Source organism: Ambystoma mexicanum, chromosome 6q (assembly GCF_040938575.1).
Source record: "Ambystoma mexicanum isolate Mex_15411 chromosome 6q, UKY_AmexF1_1, whole genome shotgun sequence".
Taxonomy (NCBI): domain Eukaryota; kingdom Metazoa; phylum Chordata; class Amphibia; order Caudata; family Ambystomatidae; genus Ambystoma; species Ambystoma mexicanum.
Window position 1 is genome coordinate 486,242,644 of NC_090937.1, and position 18,022 is coordinate 486,260,665.

The 18,022-nt window shown below is 45.4% G+C and overlaps 1 protein-coding gene across 5 annotated transcripts in view; it reads left to right on the forward strand.

The window, feature by feature from the left end:
* CENPE (centromere protein E) overlaps positions 1-18,022 on the forward strand; it is a 2,471,681-nt gene that overhangs the window by 729,794 nt on the left and 1,723,865 nt on the right. For all 5 annotated transcript variants that reach the window (XM_069630970.1, XM_069630968.1, XM_069630972.1 and 2 more), the window contains one exon: positions 10,870-11,004. In XM_069630970.1, coding sequence (XP_069487071.1) covers positions 10,870-11,004 — 135 coding nt within the window. The remainder of the gene's footprint in view (positions 1-10,869; positions 11,005-18,022) is intronic.

Here is an 18,022-nt window from a genome sequence, read left to right on the forward strand (position 1 = left end):
CCCTTTCCAATACTCCATATAAGATGGGATGTACTGGATCTGTGGTAAAGTGACTATGTAAAGTTAATGGCAACTTTACCTTTTCTGGGGCACAGTAGTCGTCCCCAGAAAATGGAGTCAGTGGGAAGTCTAAAAGACAACCCTGTGTCACTGCACGGAAGGTGCTGTGCAACACACAAAAACAGTGGGGTCAAGAAGTGGTGTACTCCAGAGCCCACAATCATTCAGTCCGTCAAAATACAAATAGCAAAACACATGTAAGATTGGGAAAAAGGCTCACACTCTTACCACGTGGAACAAATAAACTCCAGAAATCCAGCAAAGCTGCTGGGGGACCCACTAGGTGAGGGAAATTAGCCATAGAATGAGAATTCTCCCTAACACACAGGAGCAGGAGACCTCAGGGGCCAGCCCTCTGGTGGGGGGGGTACAGCCATTTATAGTGCTATGCAACCACCCGAGTGATCTCAGAATGGCGACCCCTGACATTAATTGCCTCACCCTGAATGTACAAGGCCTACATTGCCCCCTGAAATGAAAAGCACCGCTCCATAGAATGGCCACCCTTAACTCCTTGCTCCTGTTCCTTCAAGAGACCCACCTCTTGCCCTCAGATGAATTCCGTCTCAATAAAAAAACTGTACCCCATCATGTTTTGTGCCTCCAGCGGCCTGAAGAAACGATGGGTTGCCATTCCTGGTGCTCAAGGGTACCCCCTTGAATGTTCTGAAAGAACTGCAGGATGGGAAATTGCGATATATATTGTTGGTAGCAATGCTTTTTGGGCGCAAGGTGACCCTGGTTTCGCTGTATGCGCCGAACGCCCATCAAGAGCTATTTTTTGCCTCTGTATATAAGACACTGGGGGAACATACTGAGGGGGACCTTATTCTGGGGGAGATTTTAACAGTGGTTAACCCCTTAGTGGATAAATATCTACCCCCAACAAAGAAAGAAATGTCATAGCACTCACCATGCTTCTGCGTAAACACTCACTCATAGAGACGTGGCGCTTCTTCCACCGGGAGGAACGCAACTACACTTTCTTCTCAGCCGTACACAAGGGGTTTTCCCGACTGGACATGTTTCTCATTTCTGACACACTCATCTCAGACAATCGCCATCGAGATTCTCCAAAAGCCCTTTCAGATCACGCCCCAGTAATGCTCACGATGGGGTCCCCCCCCTTCTGTGCGACTCAATCACCCAAACCGCCCTGGTGACTGAATAAGCATCTCTTGGAAGACCCCCTTATTCTATCCCACATTTCAGAAGCCATAAGGCTCTACTTTAGTGAGAACGACACCGGGGAGGTGGGATACGACAGTGTGGGACACTGGGAAGGGAGTAATTCAGTGCCATATCATAGATCAAATGGCAGTGAGAGGGAGTGTCAGGAAGCAGCTGCAGACCCAACTGGAGATAGAGGTCCAAAGACAAGAGGCGATGCCAGGGGGAAAAGGATCCCAGCGCTCTCTCTGAGACCTGCCTATAGCACGGAAAGTTCTAGAGGCGCTCCACATGGGGCGAGCAGCATACACTCTTATGCGTACAAAGCAGTACTGTTATATGAAAGGGACAAGGCCAATAAGCTTCTGGCTGCAAAACTGAAAAAATCAAACCAGGCGTGATCGCATAGAAACCTTAAGAGACGCTAATGGGGAATGTGTCTTCTCGGAGGAGGGTAAAAACTCTGCATTGTCGAAGACTTCTTCACGGAGCACTCCTCCCCCCACCACGTTGCCCCTTAAACTGCCGAGGAGTTTATACTCAATGCGCATCTAACACAGATCGGTCAGGCACTTCGGGGCTCTCTTGAAGAGCCCCTATCTCCCGAGGAAATCGAGCTGGCAATTCGATCCCTCTGGCCTGGGCCCCGATGGCTTCACAAATAAATTCTATACAATCCTAATTCCCCACCTGATGAAGCTCTTTAACGCCTTAATAACCGATGGGTCTGTAACACAATTCATGGCAGAATCCGCTACCACACTGATCCTGAAGCCAGGTAAAGACCCCACAGAATGCAGGTCCTATCGCCCTATTGCATTACACAACACAGACGCAAAACTTTTCAGCAAAATAATAGAACGCCGTCTTGGGGATGTCCTCCCGACGCTATTAGATAAGGACCAGACAGGTTTTATCCAAAACCGCTCAGCACGCAACAACATTTGCTGCGAAATCGCCCTAGCCCCCAGAATCCCTGGCAAGCTTTCATTGTTATCCGTAGACGCTCACAGAGCCTTCGACAGCATGTCCTGGGAATACCTGAAATTAGCTCTAAGGGGATTCGGCTTTGGCCTGAGGCTCTCTAAGCTGATCATCTCAAATTTTAAATCCTGTCGACCCGCGTTAAGGTCAACTTGCAATGGTCTTCCCCCTATAGCCTTGGGCAAAGGTACTGAATAGGGTTGCCCTCGGTCCCTCCTGGTATTTGCCCTGGCTATGGAGCCCCTAGCCCACCGGATACGCCTACATCCGAAAATCCAAGGCTTCAAATATGGTGGACAATGCCATAAAGCTTCCCTATACGCAGATGCTGTGCTCTGCTTCTTGAATAATGCTCTGTTCTCTCCCAGCCCTAATTGAACTTCTAGCTCAATTTTTAGCGGTCTTGGGGTTTGCAGTGAATCCAACGATGATCCCAGAAGGGGACCTCCTTGCTTTGCAGAAAGCTGTGAGCCAATTTGTATGTCAGGGCTAAAAACTCTAAATTCCTTGCAAGCTTCTCACAAGAGGGAAAATGCTGGGCGGCCTGGGGTTCCCCTCGATCCCGCGGTACTACCGAGCAGCCCAGGTTGCCGCAATGCTGAGTTGGGTGGGAACAGTTGAAGCTCCTAAATGGCGAGATATCGAGCTAGCCGCAGCCCCCTTCCCCCTGGCTCATCTTCCATTTCTCCCCAGGGAAATTCATAAACAACGTGGCATGATGCTACCTACCACCTTAACGACGCTTCAGAGCTGGGATAAAGCCTCCGCACAAAGAGGGATCAAATCGGGACTGGGCGCACTCACCCATTACCCAAAACCCAGCTTTCACACCGGGCCTCCAGGCTAGATCGTTCCAGCTCTGGAAGTCTGATGAGCCTCTGAGACTGCGAGACCTATATGAGGATCGGGAACCCCTAACCTTCGTAAAATGCAAGGAGAAATTCAAGCTGCTTGAATCCGAGCGTTTCATATACATAAAACTCCGCCACTGGCTGACCAATACAGCCATACGACAAGCAGCCTCCAGAACCCCAACGGGAATAGAACTTAAAGTCCTGGAAGGACAACCAACCCATTGGTTGGTGTTAGGACAGTTTTTCTGAAGTCCAACTAAGGGTTTAGTAAAACCATTCTACTGAGGCAGCACAAGACTCCACTCTTAGTATAAGGCTGTACGACCTGAGTTCGGGGTAGCGTAGACAGAGCAGCCAGGCTTATTTTAGGAGGGAGAGCGGGCAGTAGATACAGTACAAGTGAACGTTGTAATACAAATGATCCAAAGAAACACTGAAACACTATGTATTGTAAAAATAAAGGATTTATTTAAATACAGGTAGGCCCAGAAAAATCTAGGGGTTAAGTAAGTACTAACACATTATATGAAATCACAATATAAAACACAACACTATACTTGAAAGTACTCAGACCCAAGTATTGACCTTATTTGGAACACCTAACAGTAGTTCTAGGGAAGTCAAAAACCTTGTTATACACATTAAGTGTAGGTCAAGCCTATTCTTTGGGAGTAAAAGACCAATGGTTACTTTTTGGTAATACAAGGACAGTAGGCCCTTCCAGTTGTACAGTGACTCTTGGAACAAATTACATAAACAGTCCACTGGACAATATACTTTTGGTGAATAGTGAAACACTTATTCTAGGTGCAGTAAAAACCTATAACTACTTTTGTCATAACACACAGTTATACCAGGTGAGTAAAACCTAAGGATGTAATGTACAATTACAGATGCTTTGGAAATCAGGGAACCCCAGATTGAGGTAAGCAATAACTCTGGTAACTTGTTTTGGATGGCACACAGCTAACACAAGCTAAGTAAAACCCACTTACTTTAACTTCACAATGAAGGGGAAAGTAAAACCCAATGTCACACTTTACTGAATAGTTATTCTAGGTAGGCAACAACCTAATGTAGACTTAAGGACAGGCTAGCAGCAAGTCAGGGGAAGCAAGACCCAGTTGGGGGACACTCATACAGTTATCCTAACAGGACTAACCTGGTGATACCAACAGTTGGAGGACACTCATACAATGACCCTACAGTAATAATCTGGTGAAACCAACACATTACTTTTGTAAAGAGGCACAACCTAATCACAGGAGAGTAAAATACCTGCACATCTACTTTCTTTTAGACTGGTAAAACAGTGGCTAAGGAAGAAAAGATGTTAACCATACTTTTAAGAATAGTGCATCACACATTCAAGATCAGTAAGAACTTTTGTAACTGTTCACTCTTAAAATTACAGTTACCAACTAACCAACTCTTTACAAGTAAGTAAAACACTTGATTTCTTTTCTAGGCAGAAGTCCCAATCCCTTCAAAGTCTTTCCCTTAGAGCATGAGTGTTATCAGTAGCAGAAGGGGGGTCACTAGGACTAGTGACCAACAGGCAGTGTTAGAATAAGTTCTTTAGGAGCAAAAGTCAGAGTTTCCTTAGGAAAACTGGCAAACAAGTGAGTACTTTACTTCTAGGGTTAGGAGAGGGTCCAGGGGCTTCACAGAAGAAGCCCCAGCAGGATTCTAGCAGTGGGACTGGGTGTACTGGACGAGGGACCTCCCAATCACAGAAAACACCCCAGGACTACACAGAAATCCCAACAGGCTTAAGGGAAGTATATACCCAAGCCAACACAGTACCTCAGCAATGAAGAAGAGATTGCAGCAGGAGAACTTCAGGGACTGCAGCCAAATACCCGGTCAGTGAATTCCGTGTCCTGGAGACTGAACACAAGACCTCAGAAGGAACTTTGCAGCAGGGATCGATGGAGAAGGCTCTAGGCAAGATTTCTCTCGCGGCTGAATGCGGTTCTGCGAGTTTGGCACCTTTTCAAGGAGCACAGAAGAAGACAGAAAATCGCGGTTGAATTCTCGTCGTTTAAAAGGTCCAGCACTCTTGTGAGGGGACTTTTTGGACTCGATACGTGTCTCTGGAGATAGACCAGGATGCCCACCAAGTTTCAGCGAGATTCGGAATTCGGAAGACCGTGCTCCGCACAGTGGCTGGAGGTCCCAGGGTATTGGGGTATTGCAAGAACGCAAGGTCGCAGCAACCCATGGGATGGCTCAAAATGCAGGTCGTCTTGAGTCTAGTGGGTCTCACCAGGCTCTGGTTTCGGGTCTTCGTTTTCAGAGACCCCAGGTCGATCGGAAGGAAGGGCTGCAGCAGGCTCCGGTTACACAGCAGGCTCTCCGGTCGCTGGAAATCCTACCTGCCGTTTTTCCTTTGTCATCTTCGGTTTTCTGTTCCAGTGGTCCACATTCAGCTTCCAGGTTTCCAGTATTTATCAGGAACTGCAACACAACCTCTGCATTCTCGCCCCACATTTTACAAGAAAGGGGCGTCTGGCTGTCCATTCAGGACAGCCAACCCCCCACTGGGATTTGGCCCAGTTGAAGGAAGGCTTAAGACAAAGGAGGGGGAAGTTTTGGACTCCTCCCCCACTTCCTGTGCTTGCAGACTGACTGGAGCCTGGGAAGGGTGTCCAGGGGACTCCCACCAAAGACAAAACTCAAACAAAGGAATTTCCCGCCCTGGATGTCAGGGGAAGGAACACGAAACGACAAGAAACACTAAAATGGCAGAAAAAGAAGACAAGGGCCATTTTGGTAAAATGATCACCCTTAGGTGCCTTTACTGCAGCTGTGATCACAGCCCGCGGTAAAGGTGCACCAAATTAGTAAAAGGTATCACTGCCCCAAGTCATGAAAGGTAAGCTTGTCACTGTAACAGAATTGTTAGTTTTAATGTGAAAGGGGATACATTGCATCTCCCCAGCACTCCACATAAGATGGGGTGTGCTGGTTTCACAGAATAAAATGTAAAAGGGATCCAAAGATAATTTCCACCCTTGGGAACTGTAGTTCACTCAAGGTTAGCACAAGAAAGTTAAATGGGGAGCCCCTAGGGCAACCCAGCAACAACAGGCACTTATTGCCAATAAGTTGTTAGACATGATAACTTTAAAAAGACACTATGGAGAGTCTTAAAATGACACCCATAAGTTAAAGATTAGGTGAGTGTGGAGAAAGGTTCCCACTCATGGAGGTATTAATGAAAAATATCCCACTAGAAAAGCAAAAAGTTCTGGAGTTGAACCAGGAAAGGAAGATTTACCAGCTCTGTGGAAATCTTACCTAACACTTGGCTACTTGCTATAGGCTCCTAGAAAATGCTTCGCTGGAAAATAATCTCCCCTACATGATGGCATGGGAGAGGGAATAAGGTTTGGAGATCTCCGAGAAGTCTTGGCAGAGGATATGGTGTAGAGCCCAGAAAAGCTCCCGATGCACCACTGTAAAGGAGGGTGCCCTTAAACTTTTCTTCCGTTGGTTCCTACCCCCAAGACGACTACATGTGATGAACTCTACCTATCCTGTTACATGCTGGCATGGGTGTGGGGAGCGAGGCGACCTAGCCCATATGTGGTGGCATTGCCCAGTCATACAATCATTCTGGTTGGAGATACGATCCAAAATTAAAGAAATCACTGGCGCCTTGCTCCCCATGGACCCACGAGTAGTGTTATTGTGGGATGTCCTGGATGATGGGCCCCAGAGCCCAGTTGACCTCTCAATTGCTCACAGCAGCCCTAATTACACAAGCGCGCTTCTGGAAAACTGTAGATGGCCCAACCACATTTTACTGGTGGGTGAAGGTTTAGGAGCTGCTGGGGATGGAGGAGCTCACAGCTACGGCAGAGGGGATATTGCATAAGTTCACACGAATATGGGGGCCATTTTTGAACTATGTGTCAGATGAAGAGCAGATGTTCTTTCAGCCGTTGCTTCGGGAACACCTTATGAAACCATGTTTGGCATTGTGTTAACTTTGTTTTTTTTTTTTTTTTCTATTTCACTTCTCTTTCACTATACTCTTCCCTCCTTTTAATCCTTAACCTGCACCTATTGATTAAACAGCTACGTTAAGCAGAACAATTATACAGTTACATGTTTGTAAAAAATTAATTTTTGATGTAATGTCTTTCAATGAACGATTTACCCGATGTCCTGATGTCATATCATATGAACCGCATGCAAATCAAAATTTCAATAAAAAAAAAGATTTAAAAAAAATGATTGAGCAGTGGGGATTTTTTGCCGTGAACCTTAACAGTCTCCCTCTATCTAGCGTTCCTTATGGTGGCTCAGCCCTTGACCCTCTGTGCATTATATGCTTTCCTATCACTCGGCAGGTGCAGCTCAAATGATGGGAGCAAGACTTTCACCAACTTCCACTGCAGAATCCAAAGTCTCTCTGCCAAAAATGAAGGTTGGCATTGGTCTTTTAGGTACCCCAATACCCTGCCTGTTGCTCGTAACATATGAAGATTTTGTCAGAAGGCACATTCAAGCAAGTGAAAGTAGTTGGAGTTAAACATAGTGTTTGAAAACTTGAGATGCTTTGGGTAGTCTAGAGCCGTAAATCATTTGCCTCGCGTCCTCCTGCAGCGTTTTCCTCACTCATCCGAGGAGTCGGAATCCTCCCCTAAAGATCAAGGACTTGCCATCTTCCGGGAGCCCTACTTTTTGTTTACTCTGGGGGCAGATTGTATCCCAAAGCAAAGGTTAAGTGATGGGTCACGTTCCTCAGGTACCCTTACTTTATCAATTATTCTTTATTCTTTACACATTTGACAGACCCTTCAGTGGATAGTGGACTAGCGGCTGTGCAGCCTTTGCACACAGCCTTTCAGCTGGGCCTATTCTGGCTCCAATGACGGACCACAAGGTTCCTTGCAGTAGCCATTGAAGTCAAATGTATTTGCAATGATGGCTTCACCCAGGAGGAGATTTTCTCAAGTAATTAAGGGCGTAAAGCCTACTCCTTTCACCAGTGGAACTGTTCTCACCTTCTACAGATCAATCTCTGATTCTGCAGGATCCACAGATTACTACAGAAGCAGACATCGGGCCTCCTTTGCCTGATCCCATAGATGCTCAGTCTTCAGACCCAGACATTGGCATTACGGAAGGATACCTTTCTTCCTCTTAAACCCTTCCATGGGAGTCTTGCAGATGATGAACTTTAGGTTCTTTTGCCTCTTCTGGCACAAACCTGGGCTCTGGTGCGCTCTACAAGACCAGATACAGTATGAATTCCTAACCATCCTGTGAGCTGGAGGAAGTGCAGAACGTTTGAACTAACCCACCAGGTTTGTGCATTCAGCAAGGAAATGGATGCCAATTTCTGGACGAAAAACTGCATGTGCCTGGGCGTAAGTTTTAACAAGTGCCATTTTGAAAAAAAGTTCTCATTCAAAAGTACCAAATTTGTGGTCTTTCCTTTTAATGGACTACAGCTTTTATCCATCCAGAAATTGGTACCTTAAAGGCTCATATGACAACAGCAAAGTCCCTTGCTGGCCATAACCAAGCCAACACCAGAAACCGTTGCTTGCTTAGCAGTTGGAAAAGGGATGAGCCTCATAGAGGTTTAAAGCGTTACCGGTCTGATCGGGGCCAGGTCAAGACTCCATGGCAGCGAGCTAGGAAGAGACGAAGATGAACCACGTTTTTCTTTAAAAGGGTACACGCAGTTATTATAAAAATGATTTTCACGTCTTAATGTTTACCCTCTGCCAATTTTCCAGTGGCCTAACATGCCAATCGCTTTAAGATTTTTTAAAAAATCTACTAATCCTGCCCACAAATAGTGCCAGAAGTGTTGATTTCATTTGTAAAAGTACTATCTTCAAATGGTTGTACTGCTTCTATCGACCTTTTAAAGGCTGCAAGCAAAAGTTTGCTCACATTATGCCAGCCACCTGCTTTTGCCATTGGTTTCTAGAGGCAGGAGTCAATCATCTCCTTCCTCTCTGAATTAGGTTCTCTCCTTTGCCTTATCTGGCCCAGACTGGACATACCCTTAATTCCTGCCACACATATATTTCGGTCATTGGCACCTTCCTCAATATAGGAAATAGGATCTTCTTGCTGTCTAATTTTCTGGTAAAGTGACATTTCCACAGGCTGCTTAGTTTGCACCCCATGTATTGGGCTGTGAATCCTGTGTGGGTGCTCTATTCTATCTAGGTGGCCTCACAAGCTCTGAGCCTATCAAAACACTGCCTTCTTTGTGGCTGTTACTGTGGCTTGGTGAGTAAGTGAGATCCAGGCATTGGATGTGTGAAATGAGGTGGATGCACCCCCTTCTGCTTCCCAAGATTTTTTTCTATTTCACCCAAACCGGGCAATTTCACAAACTGTTTTAAATATGCTTCTGAGGAAGAACTCACATGCCCTGATTTGGATGTGGCAAGGGACCTTGTTCTGCCTGCAGTGATCTGCCATTGAGGTCTTCGAAGCACCACTTTGTGAACTTTAGAAGCTCCTCTCCCAGTCTTAAGGTATCCGAAGGGGCCATTCTAAAGTGTTGGTAGAAGATGCCTTTAGTCTGACAAAGCTGACGATTCTTCTTTCTGGTGCGAGTAAAGGTAGTTTTGATGGCTTTTCTGTGCCTAGATCCATCACTGGAAATCTGCAAGCCACTATCCCATGCTTACTACAATCATTACTCCTTGGACACCAACTCAACATCAAAAGGGGTTTTTCAGACCAGCTGTTCTGCTAAGCCTTGTTGGCCAGTAGTTGGTTCCAATCACACACTGCATTTTAGGATTATTCACAATCTCCCATTTATTATGGAGGAAAGGGGATGGAATGGAGAGGTAAGTACGCGTTACTCCTCATATTGACTCATGTATTCCTAGTGCACTCCCCTTTGTTCCTACCTCTTCACCTGCTAATAAGGTGAAAGGGTTCCACACTGTTCAAAGGATTGACGGGTGGGGTGGGGTGGGGAACATATGCAGGCGAAGCCATGTACAGAAATATCACAATAGGCCTGCTTTTATTTAAAAAAATCTATGCTGCTGCACACCGTGCTCCGTCCTGTCCCTGAACTAAATGCAGGCTTAAATCCTCCAGATCTCCCTCTCACAGTGCAACTGAAAAAAATCCCCCAATCCCCCAAAGTAGCAAAAAATTAATACGCAAACAGGATTCCTAGTTATTTCATCGAAACTCTAGCATCGAAATGCCACAGCATCGAAACCAAAACATTGTATACCAATGCATCGACAGGCTATCTTTTATATGTGAAAGTGCTTTTCCATCTAAACCAGTCCATCGAAAATATAAATGGACTGGTTTCAATGGAAATGCACTTTTACATGTAAAAGATAGCATTTCAATGCATTTTTTTGTAACGTTAAAACGTCACATGGAGCTGAAATTTCGGCACTGGCCAGCTCCTTGTAACGTTTTCTTTGTATATTGAGGGGAGGGAGTAACCCCCCAACCCTACTCCTAATGTAACCCTTAATGTAACCCTAATGTAACCCTTAATGTAACCCTAACCCTGACCCTAATGTTACCCTTAATCTAACCCTAGCCCCAGCCCTAACCCTAATGTAACCCTAGTGCAAAAAACAAATATTATTAATTTCGATACTATCATCAAATTATAGTCAATGAAAGGGTACTTCGATGGTAAGGCTTTTCGTTGCATATAATTCGATGGTATGGTGTTAGATAAAATTACATTCCAACAGCCTTCTCAGATTACCAGTAATGAGCGACACTGTTGCACAGAACTAAATTACAATGGTTTCTTCTTTTTTTTTTCTTCCAGGGCAGCACTGATAGATTTTGTGAGGAAATCCATCAATTAAAGCAATCACTCAGTGATGCTGAAACTGTAACCAAAGATGCACAGAAAGAATCTGCGTTCCTTAGGAGTGAAAATATTGACCTGAAAGAAAAAATGGTATAACAATCTCTTGTTCTTAATTGGATTGTTAATAGTATTGTATTTTCGGGTTAGGCTGATTCTTAAATTACATTTTCAATTTCAAAGTGAACTGTCTATAAATCCCTTTTTCCTATTTATTTTGTTGTTGTTTGGGCTATTAGGTGGTGCTGAAAGCGCTACCTTTAAGCAAAAGCTATTGTCATTAAAATAAGAGCTTTTACATAAGACAGCGCCTTGGTGTAAAACGCTCTATAAATCAATCAATCAACTTCAAATATGGACTTTGAATGAGGGTCTGTAATGTGTTTCAATGGAGATGACGTTTGAGGAGGTATACACAGTTCGGTTATTGAATCCCTCCCATTACCTGCTCCTAGCCATGCTACTATCCCACCCATTTCGGCCCATCTCGGAACTCTCTGATCTCTTCCATGGAGGCAGCCATCTTGATTGACTGTCTCTAAGGAAGCTCTCTGGAATCGAGCCAAAACTAGCTGCCATCTTTGAATGCAAAAGATACCATGCATCTTGGTGTGCAAAATCTGTATTCAGAATATGTTTTACTTTTCTTTTACTGAATACAATGTAAGTCAATGCCTTCACATTGATGTATTTTCCTCTTCATAGGGGTAGTTCACGCAAAAATGTTATGCTATAAAAATGTTGGCCATAATAAAAAAAGATATATTGGCATGGTTTTAAAAAGTTCCTATGGAAAATGTTTAAAATTACCATTCAAGTGATGATTGAAAGCGGAAAACCTATTTAAGTGGAGAGAGAAGACCAGATCTCATCAAGGCCATGCAACACTTACTGCACAGGTCTATTCACCTGCTGTGTTTATTCACTGATACCTCGAAAGTGAGGTCACCCCAGAGGAATCAACCAATACACGGAGTAAGCAGATACACCTAAACAATCAGCTTCAATCATACTGTACTGAGTCATGGCGCGTGCATAGGGATCCAGCCGAAACATAAAGCCATGCGCTGCCCCACCATTTTCCCATTTCCCCCACTCCTATTTTTACTACAAAGCCATTTTGGCAAATAGATGTCATGCAGAACTTGCCAGGAACACCACAGTGGCCCGTTTACAGGTATGAATGCCTAATTTCACCTGCCCAACTACATAAACTCGGATTCTGATGGTAGCCAGCTCTGATAGCTATCTCTTGCCCTCCACCCCCGCCACGCCCCATTTATACATTTCGGGACAGAGAACAAGTCTGATGTTGACTTGGAGGATGTTCCAGTATCTACAGACTCAGACAGAGAAGGCCTGTCTTCTGGTTCTCTCCTTACTGCACAGGTGGAGTTAAGGTCTGCACATTGTTTGTCTGAGGGACTGTGCAGGATGTGTGAAATCTATGACTGAAAAGAACGTTTCTGTGTGAAGTTTCTGTATATTTTGCTTATATTGTTTAGACCTTGCAAAAGTATACATTTTACCTGAATGACCCCTATATTTCATCTAAATTACATCTTGAATAGATTGAAGTCTTTCGCACGACAGTGTGCCTGCAACTAGCCTGCTTCATCGTTTGCTTTGCGTGCAGTTTTCATAAACTATGTTTCCCTGGTGGGCTAGCGGCTATCCCAAAGGCGTGCCAGCTCGAATGCAATGGTCGGATTTCGCCGGTTCGCATACAGGCGCAGGTGGTCATCGTGGACTACACGGGTGAGCTTTCGTCAGAGATTCCTTGACTGCTACTCACCCAAGATTCATGTAAACCTGTTCTTGGGGCTTGTCGTATTCCTGGTGGATATTTTGCATCTCTCAAATAAACCAGACGCTATGCATGCACTAAGTGACTCGAAAATTGAGAATGTTAACCATGCAGAAAACTTTAGCCCCTGGGAGTATGTAACTAAAACCCCACTGGCAGGAACTAACTACATCAAAGTGCCTCCAACACCTCATGCTGTCTCTAGATGTTTACATCCATTAAAATGCTCTTTGTTAAACACCAGATCGCTGGTAAAACATGCAACAGAAGTTGCAGATTACATAATTGATGAGAATGTTGACATTTGTGCCCTGTCCGAAACATGGTTACATACGGCAATAGGCCCCTGGCTGCTCCTCGCAGTCCCGGAAGGTTATTCTATCCTTAGGAAAGAACGTCTGGGTGGCAGAGGTGGTGGGGTGGCGCTTATCTTTAGCCTCTATCTATTTATTTGTATTTATTATTATTTATCTTTTCTCCTCTGCTCCAAACTCTCCTCTCTCCCCCGTCCATGCACTTTATCCCCTTTCCCTTTTCCCATGCACTTGCGCGTTCTCAATGTCACTGGGCCTAGTAAGATCGTTGATGTGTTCTCCCCTGTTCCCCTCCCTTGCCTTGTCGTGCTCTGAAACACTTGTGAATGAGCGCAATACAAATTAAATATCATATATCATAGCAATGACCTTCCCATCCGACAGGCAAACCTAATAGAAATACCTAACTGTGAAACCCTATTTGTGAAGATTTAATTTAATCCCAATACTACACTAAACCTATACATCCTATATAGTCAGCCTGTTGCTATGCCGAACTTGGTAGCTAACCTAAGTGAAACTATATTTTCCACTCTTAAGCCCAAATTTAAAGTAGTTCTGCTTGGAGACCTCAATCTTGGTTTTCTTGACTCCTCAGACACCCTGGCAAAGGCAACCACGATTGCACTGAAAAATCTGGAGTTTACTCAACATGTATTACAACCTGCCTACTCCGGTGGGAAAATACTTGACTGGGTAGCTTCCCACAATATCGAGCCGGACCAGATGGAAGTGAAAGATGGAAGTGAAACCATGTCCATGGTCAGATCACGATTTCATACATTTTGAAATTCCCTTGCCCTCATCCTTTATTAATGGCAAAAGATCACAGAGGACAGTTCTCTGTTGCAATCTTCATAAGCTTACTACTGAGACGCTAGCCTCTTACCTCAACAACCGAGCCCAATATAAATCAGCAGCTGAGTTATCAGCTGCTTATGGTAAGATGATGACTAAAGCCATGAACAGCCTAGCTCTCCAGAAGCTTAGAGCAGAAAGAGCACCCCATCTAAAAGCTAGTATACATCGGATTTACAAAAGCTAAAACTTAAGACTAATAAGGCCCTGAAGAAGTGGCAAATAACATTGTCCAATAATGATAAATCCTACTACAGTCAGTCAAAGAGCACAGGGAGGCTATTGGTGTCGCTAAAAAGTGCTCCTATGAAAATAGGATTAAGACGGCGGCATCAGACATGAAGGAACACTTTAAAATATTGAAAGAAGTCGAAGACCTGTGTCCCATCAACATCACAGTCGTGAAAGACGCTGACTGGTGTATCCGAATTGAAAAGGCCATGGCTAGTAAGATCTCCCTGATCAAGGGGGATATTGAATCTAGGTTAGCTAAAGTGACAGTCTCTCACTACTGTCCAGTTCCAGCACAGGCCTATGCCATCTAATCGCTTCGCCTTTTCAGAGGTGACCGAAGCCAAGGTGCATGGTTTACTAATTAATATCAAACCAACTAGCTGTAGAGGGGATATCTGCCTGTCAAAATAGTAAAAGCCTGCGCCCCACCACTTGCCCCTATGATTACCAAGTTTGTAAACTTATCTTTGAGAAATGTCAGTTCCCCTTGATGTCAAGCAAGTTTGGATTACCCCTCTTCTAAAGATGCCCTCCTTGGACCCAGACATAGCGGGAAATTATCGACCAATCACTAACTCCCCTTTTATTCTGAAGATTCTGGATACAATTGCGCATGATAAAAATGCGATACTCTAGCAGTATTCTTGGAAATGTACTGACTTCCTAACGATTAACCCAACACACACAACAAAATCATCTGAGTCATGGGTATGGTGATTCACATCCATCAATCCAGACATCCTGTACCGCTTTGCACTCAGAGCAATGGGTATGGGCATAGGTCACAACTAGATAGATGCGCAGGGGCCAGTTTGCATCAGCCACAGACTGGGATATAGGGGCTGGCCTGAGTAAGAACAAAGACAGAATTATCGAGATTAACTAATGTAACATATGGTCCGAGAGATCAGAGCAAGCCTTGTCATGCTGAAACCAGATCACTGTAAGGAAGAAATGTTGTCAATCTCCAAAGACACAATATATAAGTGTGCGTTTCTCTAGACAACAATGCTAATAACCAACCCTACTAAAAACGTCACCCTCTTCACACACCCCTCAAACTCTAACTAAACACAACCATACCTCTTAAACCACAGCAACCCGAACGCACTTCACCACAATGCAACAAACACACCACACAGAGCCTTACACAACAGCACACAACAGACTCCGACCGGATACCACACCAAAATGCTCAGTGAACGGTGTTAACCGAACTGAAGCTGCCAACAGCACATCACAGCTCCCTTGTTCTTTCTCCAAACTTTGACCTACTAATGCCCCCTCACCTACCCCCTTTATTTCAGATCCGGAAGGAAGCAGTCAGTTGGGTGCTCTCGTTCCTGTCGGATCGAACTGCTAAGGTCGTCCACAAGGATGCAATGTTAGCAGCTGTTGCTCTGAACTGTGGAGTACCTCAGGGATCCTGCCTATCGCCCACCCTTTTTAATATTTTCATGCTTACTCCGTTTGACCTACTGGATGCTTGGCAAATTATGTTGATGATACTCAGTGTTTATTTCCACTCAGGCGACTACGCCAAAGACACTCAGGTCATCAATGCCACATACAGTAAAATGCATCTTTGGATGTTTCAAAATGGACTAGCTTTAAAGAACTGCAGACTGTCTTCTTCCAACACTTAAAGGGAAAACTTTGAGAGTCACTCTTGATCAAGAACTGTCAATGAGAGCTCATACCAGCAGCCTGGTAGCAAACTCATCATACTACATCAAACTTCTGGCACATGTTACACCCTTCCTTGATGCCTTTAACTGTGCCTTTCTAGCCAGGGCAATTATTGGAAGTCACCTGGAATATTGTGCCAGTATCCTTCTAGGAGCAGAAAAAACAGAAATCAACTTTGTCCAAGTTGTCCAAAATAATGCCGTGATTGGCTGCCTATAGCAAATAGTTATGTTCTGCACCCTGAGCATTGCACACTCCTGCTTGTATGGTAAGAGCCCATCGTACCTGGTGGCACAGCTCAAATGGCTTCCGGTCAGACGTGGCCTGAGATCCACCAACTCTGGCCTGCTGCAGATACCCAAGTAAAAACTGTCACAAGTCAAGGAGGGCTGTTTCCCATCTTCAACCCCACGTCTATGGAACATCCTCCCACCTGACTTGAGGCTATGTTCAAGCCTCTCAAGGTCTTTTCCTGGTTTGTGAACTAATATAGTTAGAGAATTCGCCATTGATTTCGTGATGGTTCCCGAATTTTAGAAAGGAGTTGAATAGGATAGTAAGGTGTGGGGCCAGTATATGCGAGTATGTTTTACAACATTTCGCTGTTAGCCCGTCGGGGCCTGGAGCGGTGGGTTTCAGTGACTTGATGGCTTACCTGGTCTCTTCCAATGTAATAGGGTCATCTAGGCTTTCCAGTTGTTGTTTGTGTTGTTGGGGGATGGTAGCTAGCAAGTATTCGGGTAGCTTATCGAGAGGTTTGGGCGGGCCTATCATTACTGTCTTGTGGTGGTTAGCCCTCACTTCCATTTTGTCCCTCTCTGTATATCAGAGTTTGCCATCTTCTCCAATTAGGCATGAACTATTGTTCCTGTTGTGTATCCTTTTGATCTTATATGCTAGCATCTGGTATGCCTTATTGTTTCTTCTGTAATAAAACTGTTGTGTAGGCCAATGATTTCGCTGATCTGTCAGCCCAGTGCATTTCTAGTGCTATTTTTGCTTTTTTCAAAGCTCTTTCCCCCTTTCTAGACCAGTGGCTTTGTAACTTTTTCTAGTGATGGAACCAAACACTCCGATACGAGGCGGTTACTGATATAGGAGTGTGTTCCGTGGTAGCTCTGATTTCACTCCACACGGAAATGGCAACCTGGTTGAGCAGCACCCAGCTGGTGGTGAGTTCCCGTTAGTTCCCAGCAGGCAGCTTCTGTTGGTCAGTAGGGATCGTACAGCTCGGTACTTTGTGTTAAAACGAGCTTGTGAGACTAGGACCGTAGTAGCAGGATAGCAGGGGGCCAGTCACCCCACAGGGGGAATGGCCGGGTTATTCCACGTGCTCCTCTCTCCTCGCGTGGTTTACCAATAGTCGAACCCCTGTTCAGGGCCTAATGGGACCGTGTCGGGTAGTGCCCCCTGTTTCTTTTCCAAAGTATGTTTGTTTAGTCCAAGCTCAGCACCAGCCGTGGGTTTGCGGGTAAGGCACAATATGCTCTCCTTCCGTTCGTGTCATACCAAGTCCATATATCTGACGTGTCAGGGGTTAAGAGTTAGCCCGGCTCCTGTGGTGCTTGATAATGTGCGGGTGTTGTGAAATCCGTTGCTGCTCCACATACCTGCTTAACCGGCTGTATGCCCCCGCAGGGCTCCTCTCTATCTGGATGTCCGGAATCGCTCGCTCCCAGCGCACACGGTGGACACCGGGGAGGGGGCCGGCTGGGGAGCGGTTCGGGGCTGCGTTCCTCAGAGCTCCCCCACCAGTTTATACAGATTGCTGCCTCTGCTTGGCCACAGCAGTCATTGGAGGGTATTGGCAATCGCAGGATGTGGCTCCTATGGCGCACTGAATGGGTCCCCGCCTCGGAGAAGGAGCAAAGACTTGCTGCAGTTGGGGGGAGGGTGACGCGGCACAGCTCCACGGCTTCCCAGGTTACCCCACAGCCAATAACACCGGGATGGCGGGTCTGATGGGGGCGTCCGGGTGACCACCGGTGGTCCATGTGTTAGCCACTGAATTCCAGGCAGCTTACACAACGGAGCTTCTGCGATCCGCAGGACGAGGATGAAAGGATCTCTGTGAGCAGCTCATCTACGTGCTCAGGCAGCCATGTTTTTTGTCGTCCAACACCGCCCCCCTTTAGAAGTGCTGTTTTAAATAATGGACCCTAGCTAGGGACCATGCCGTGGAGTAAAATATCATTGCAACTGTGGCGGT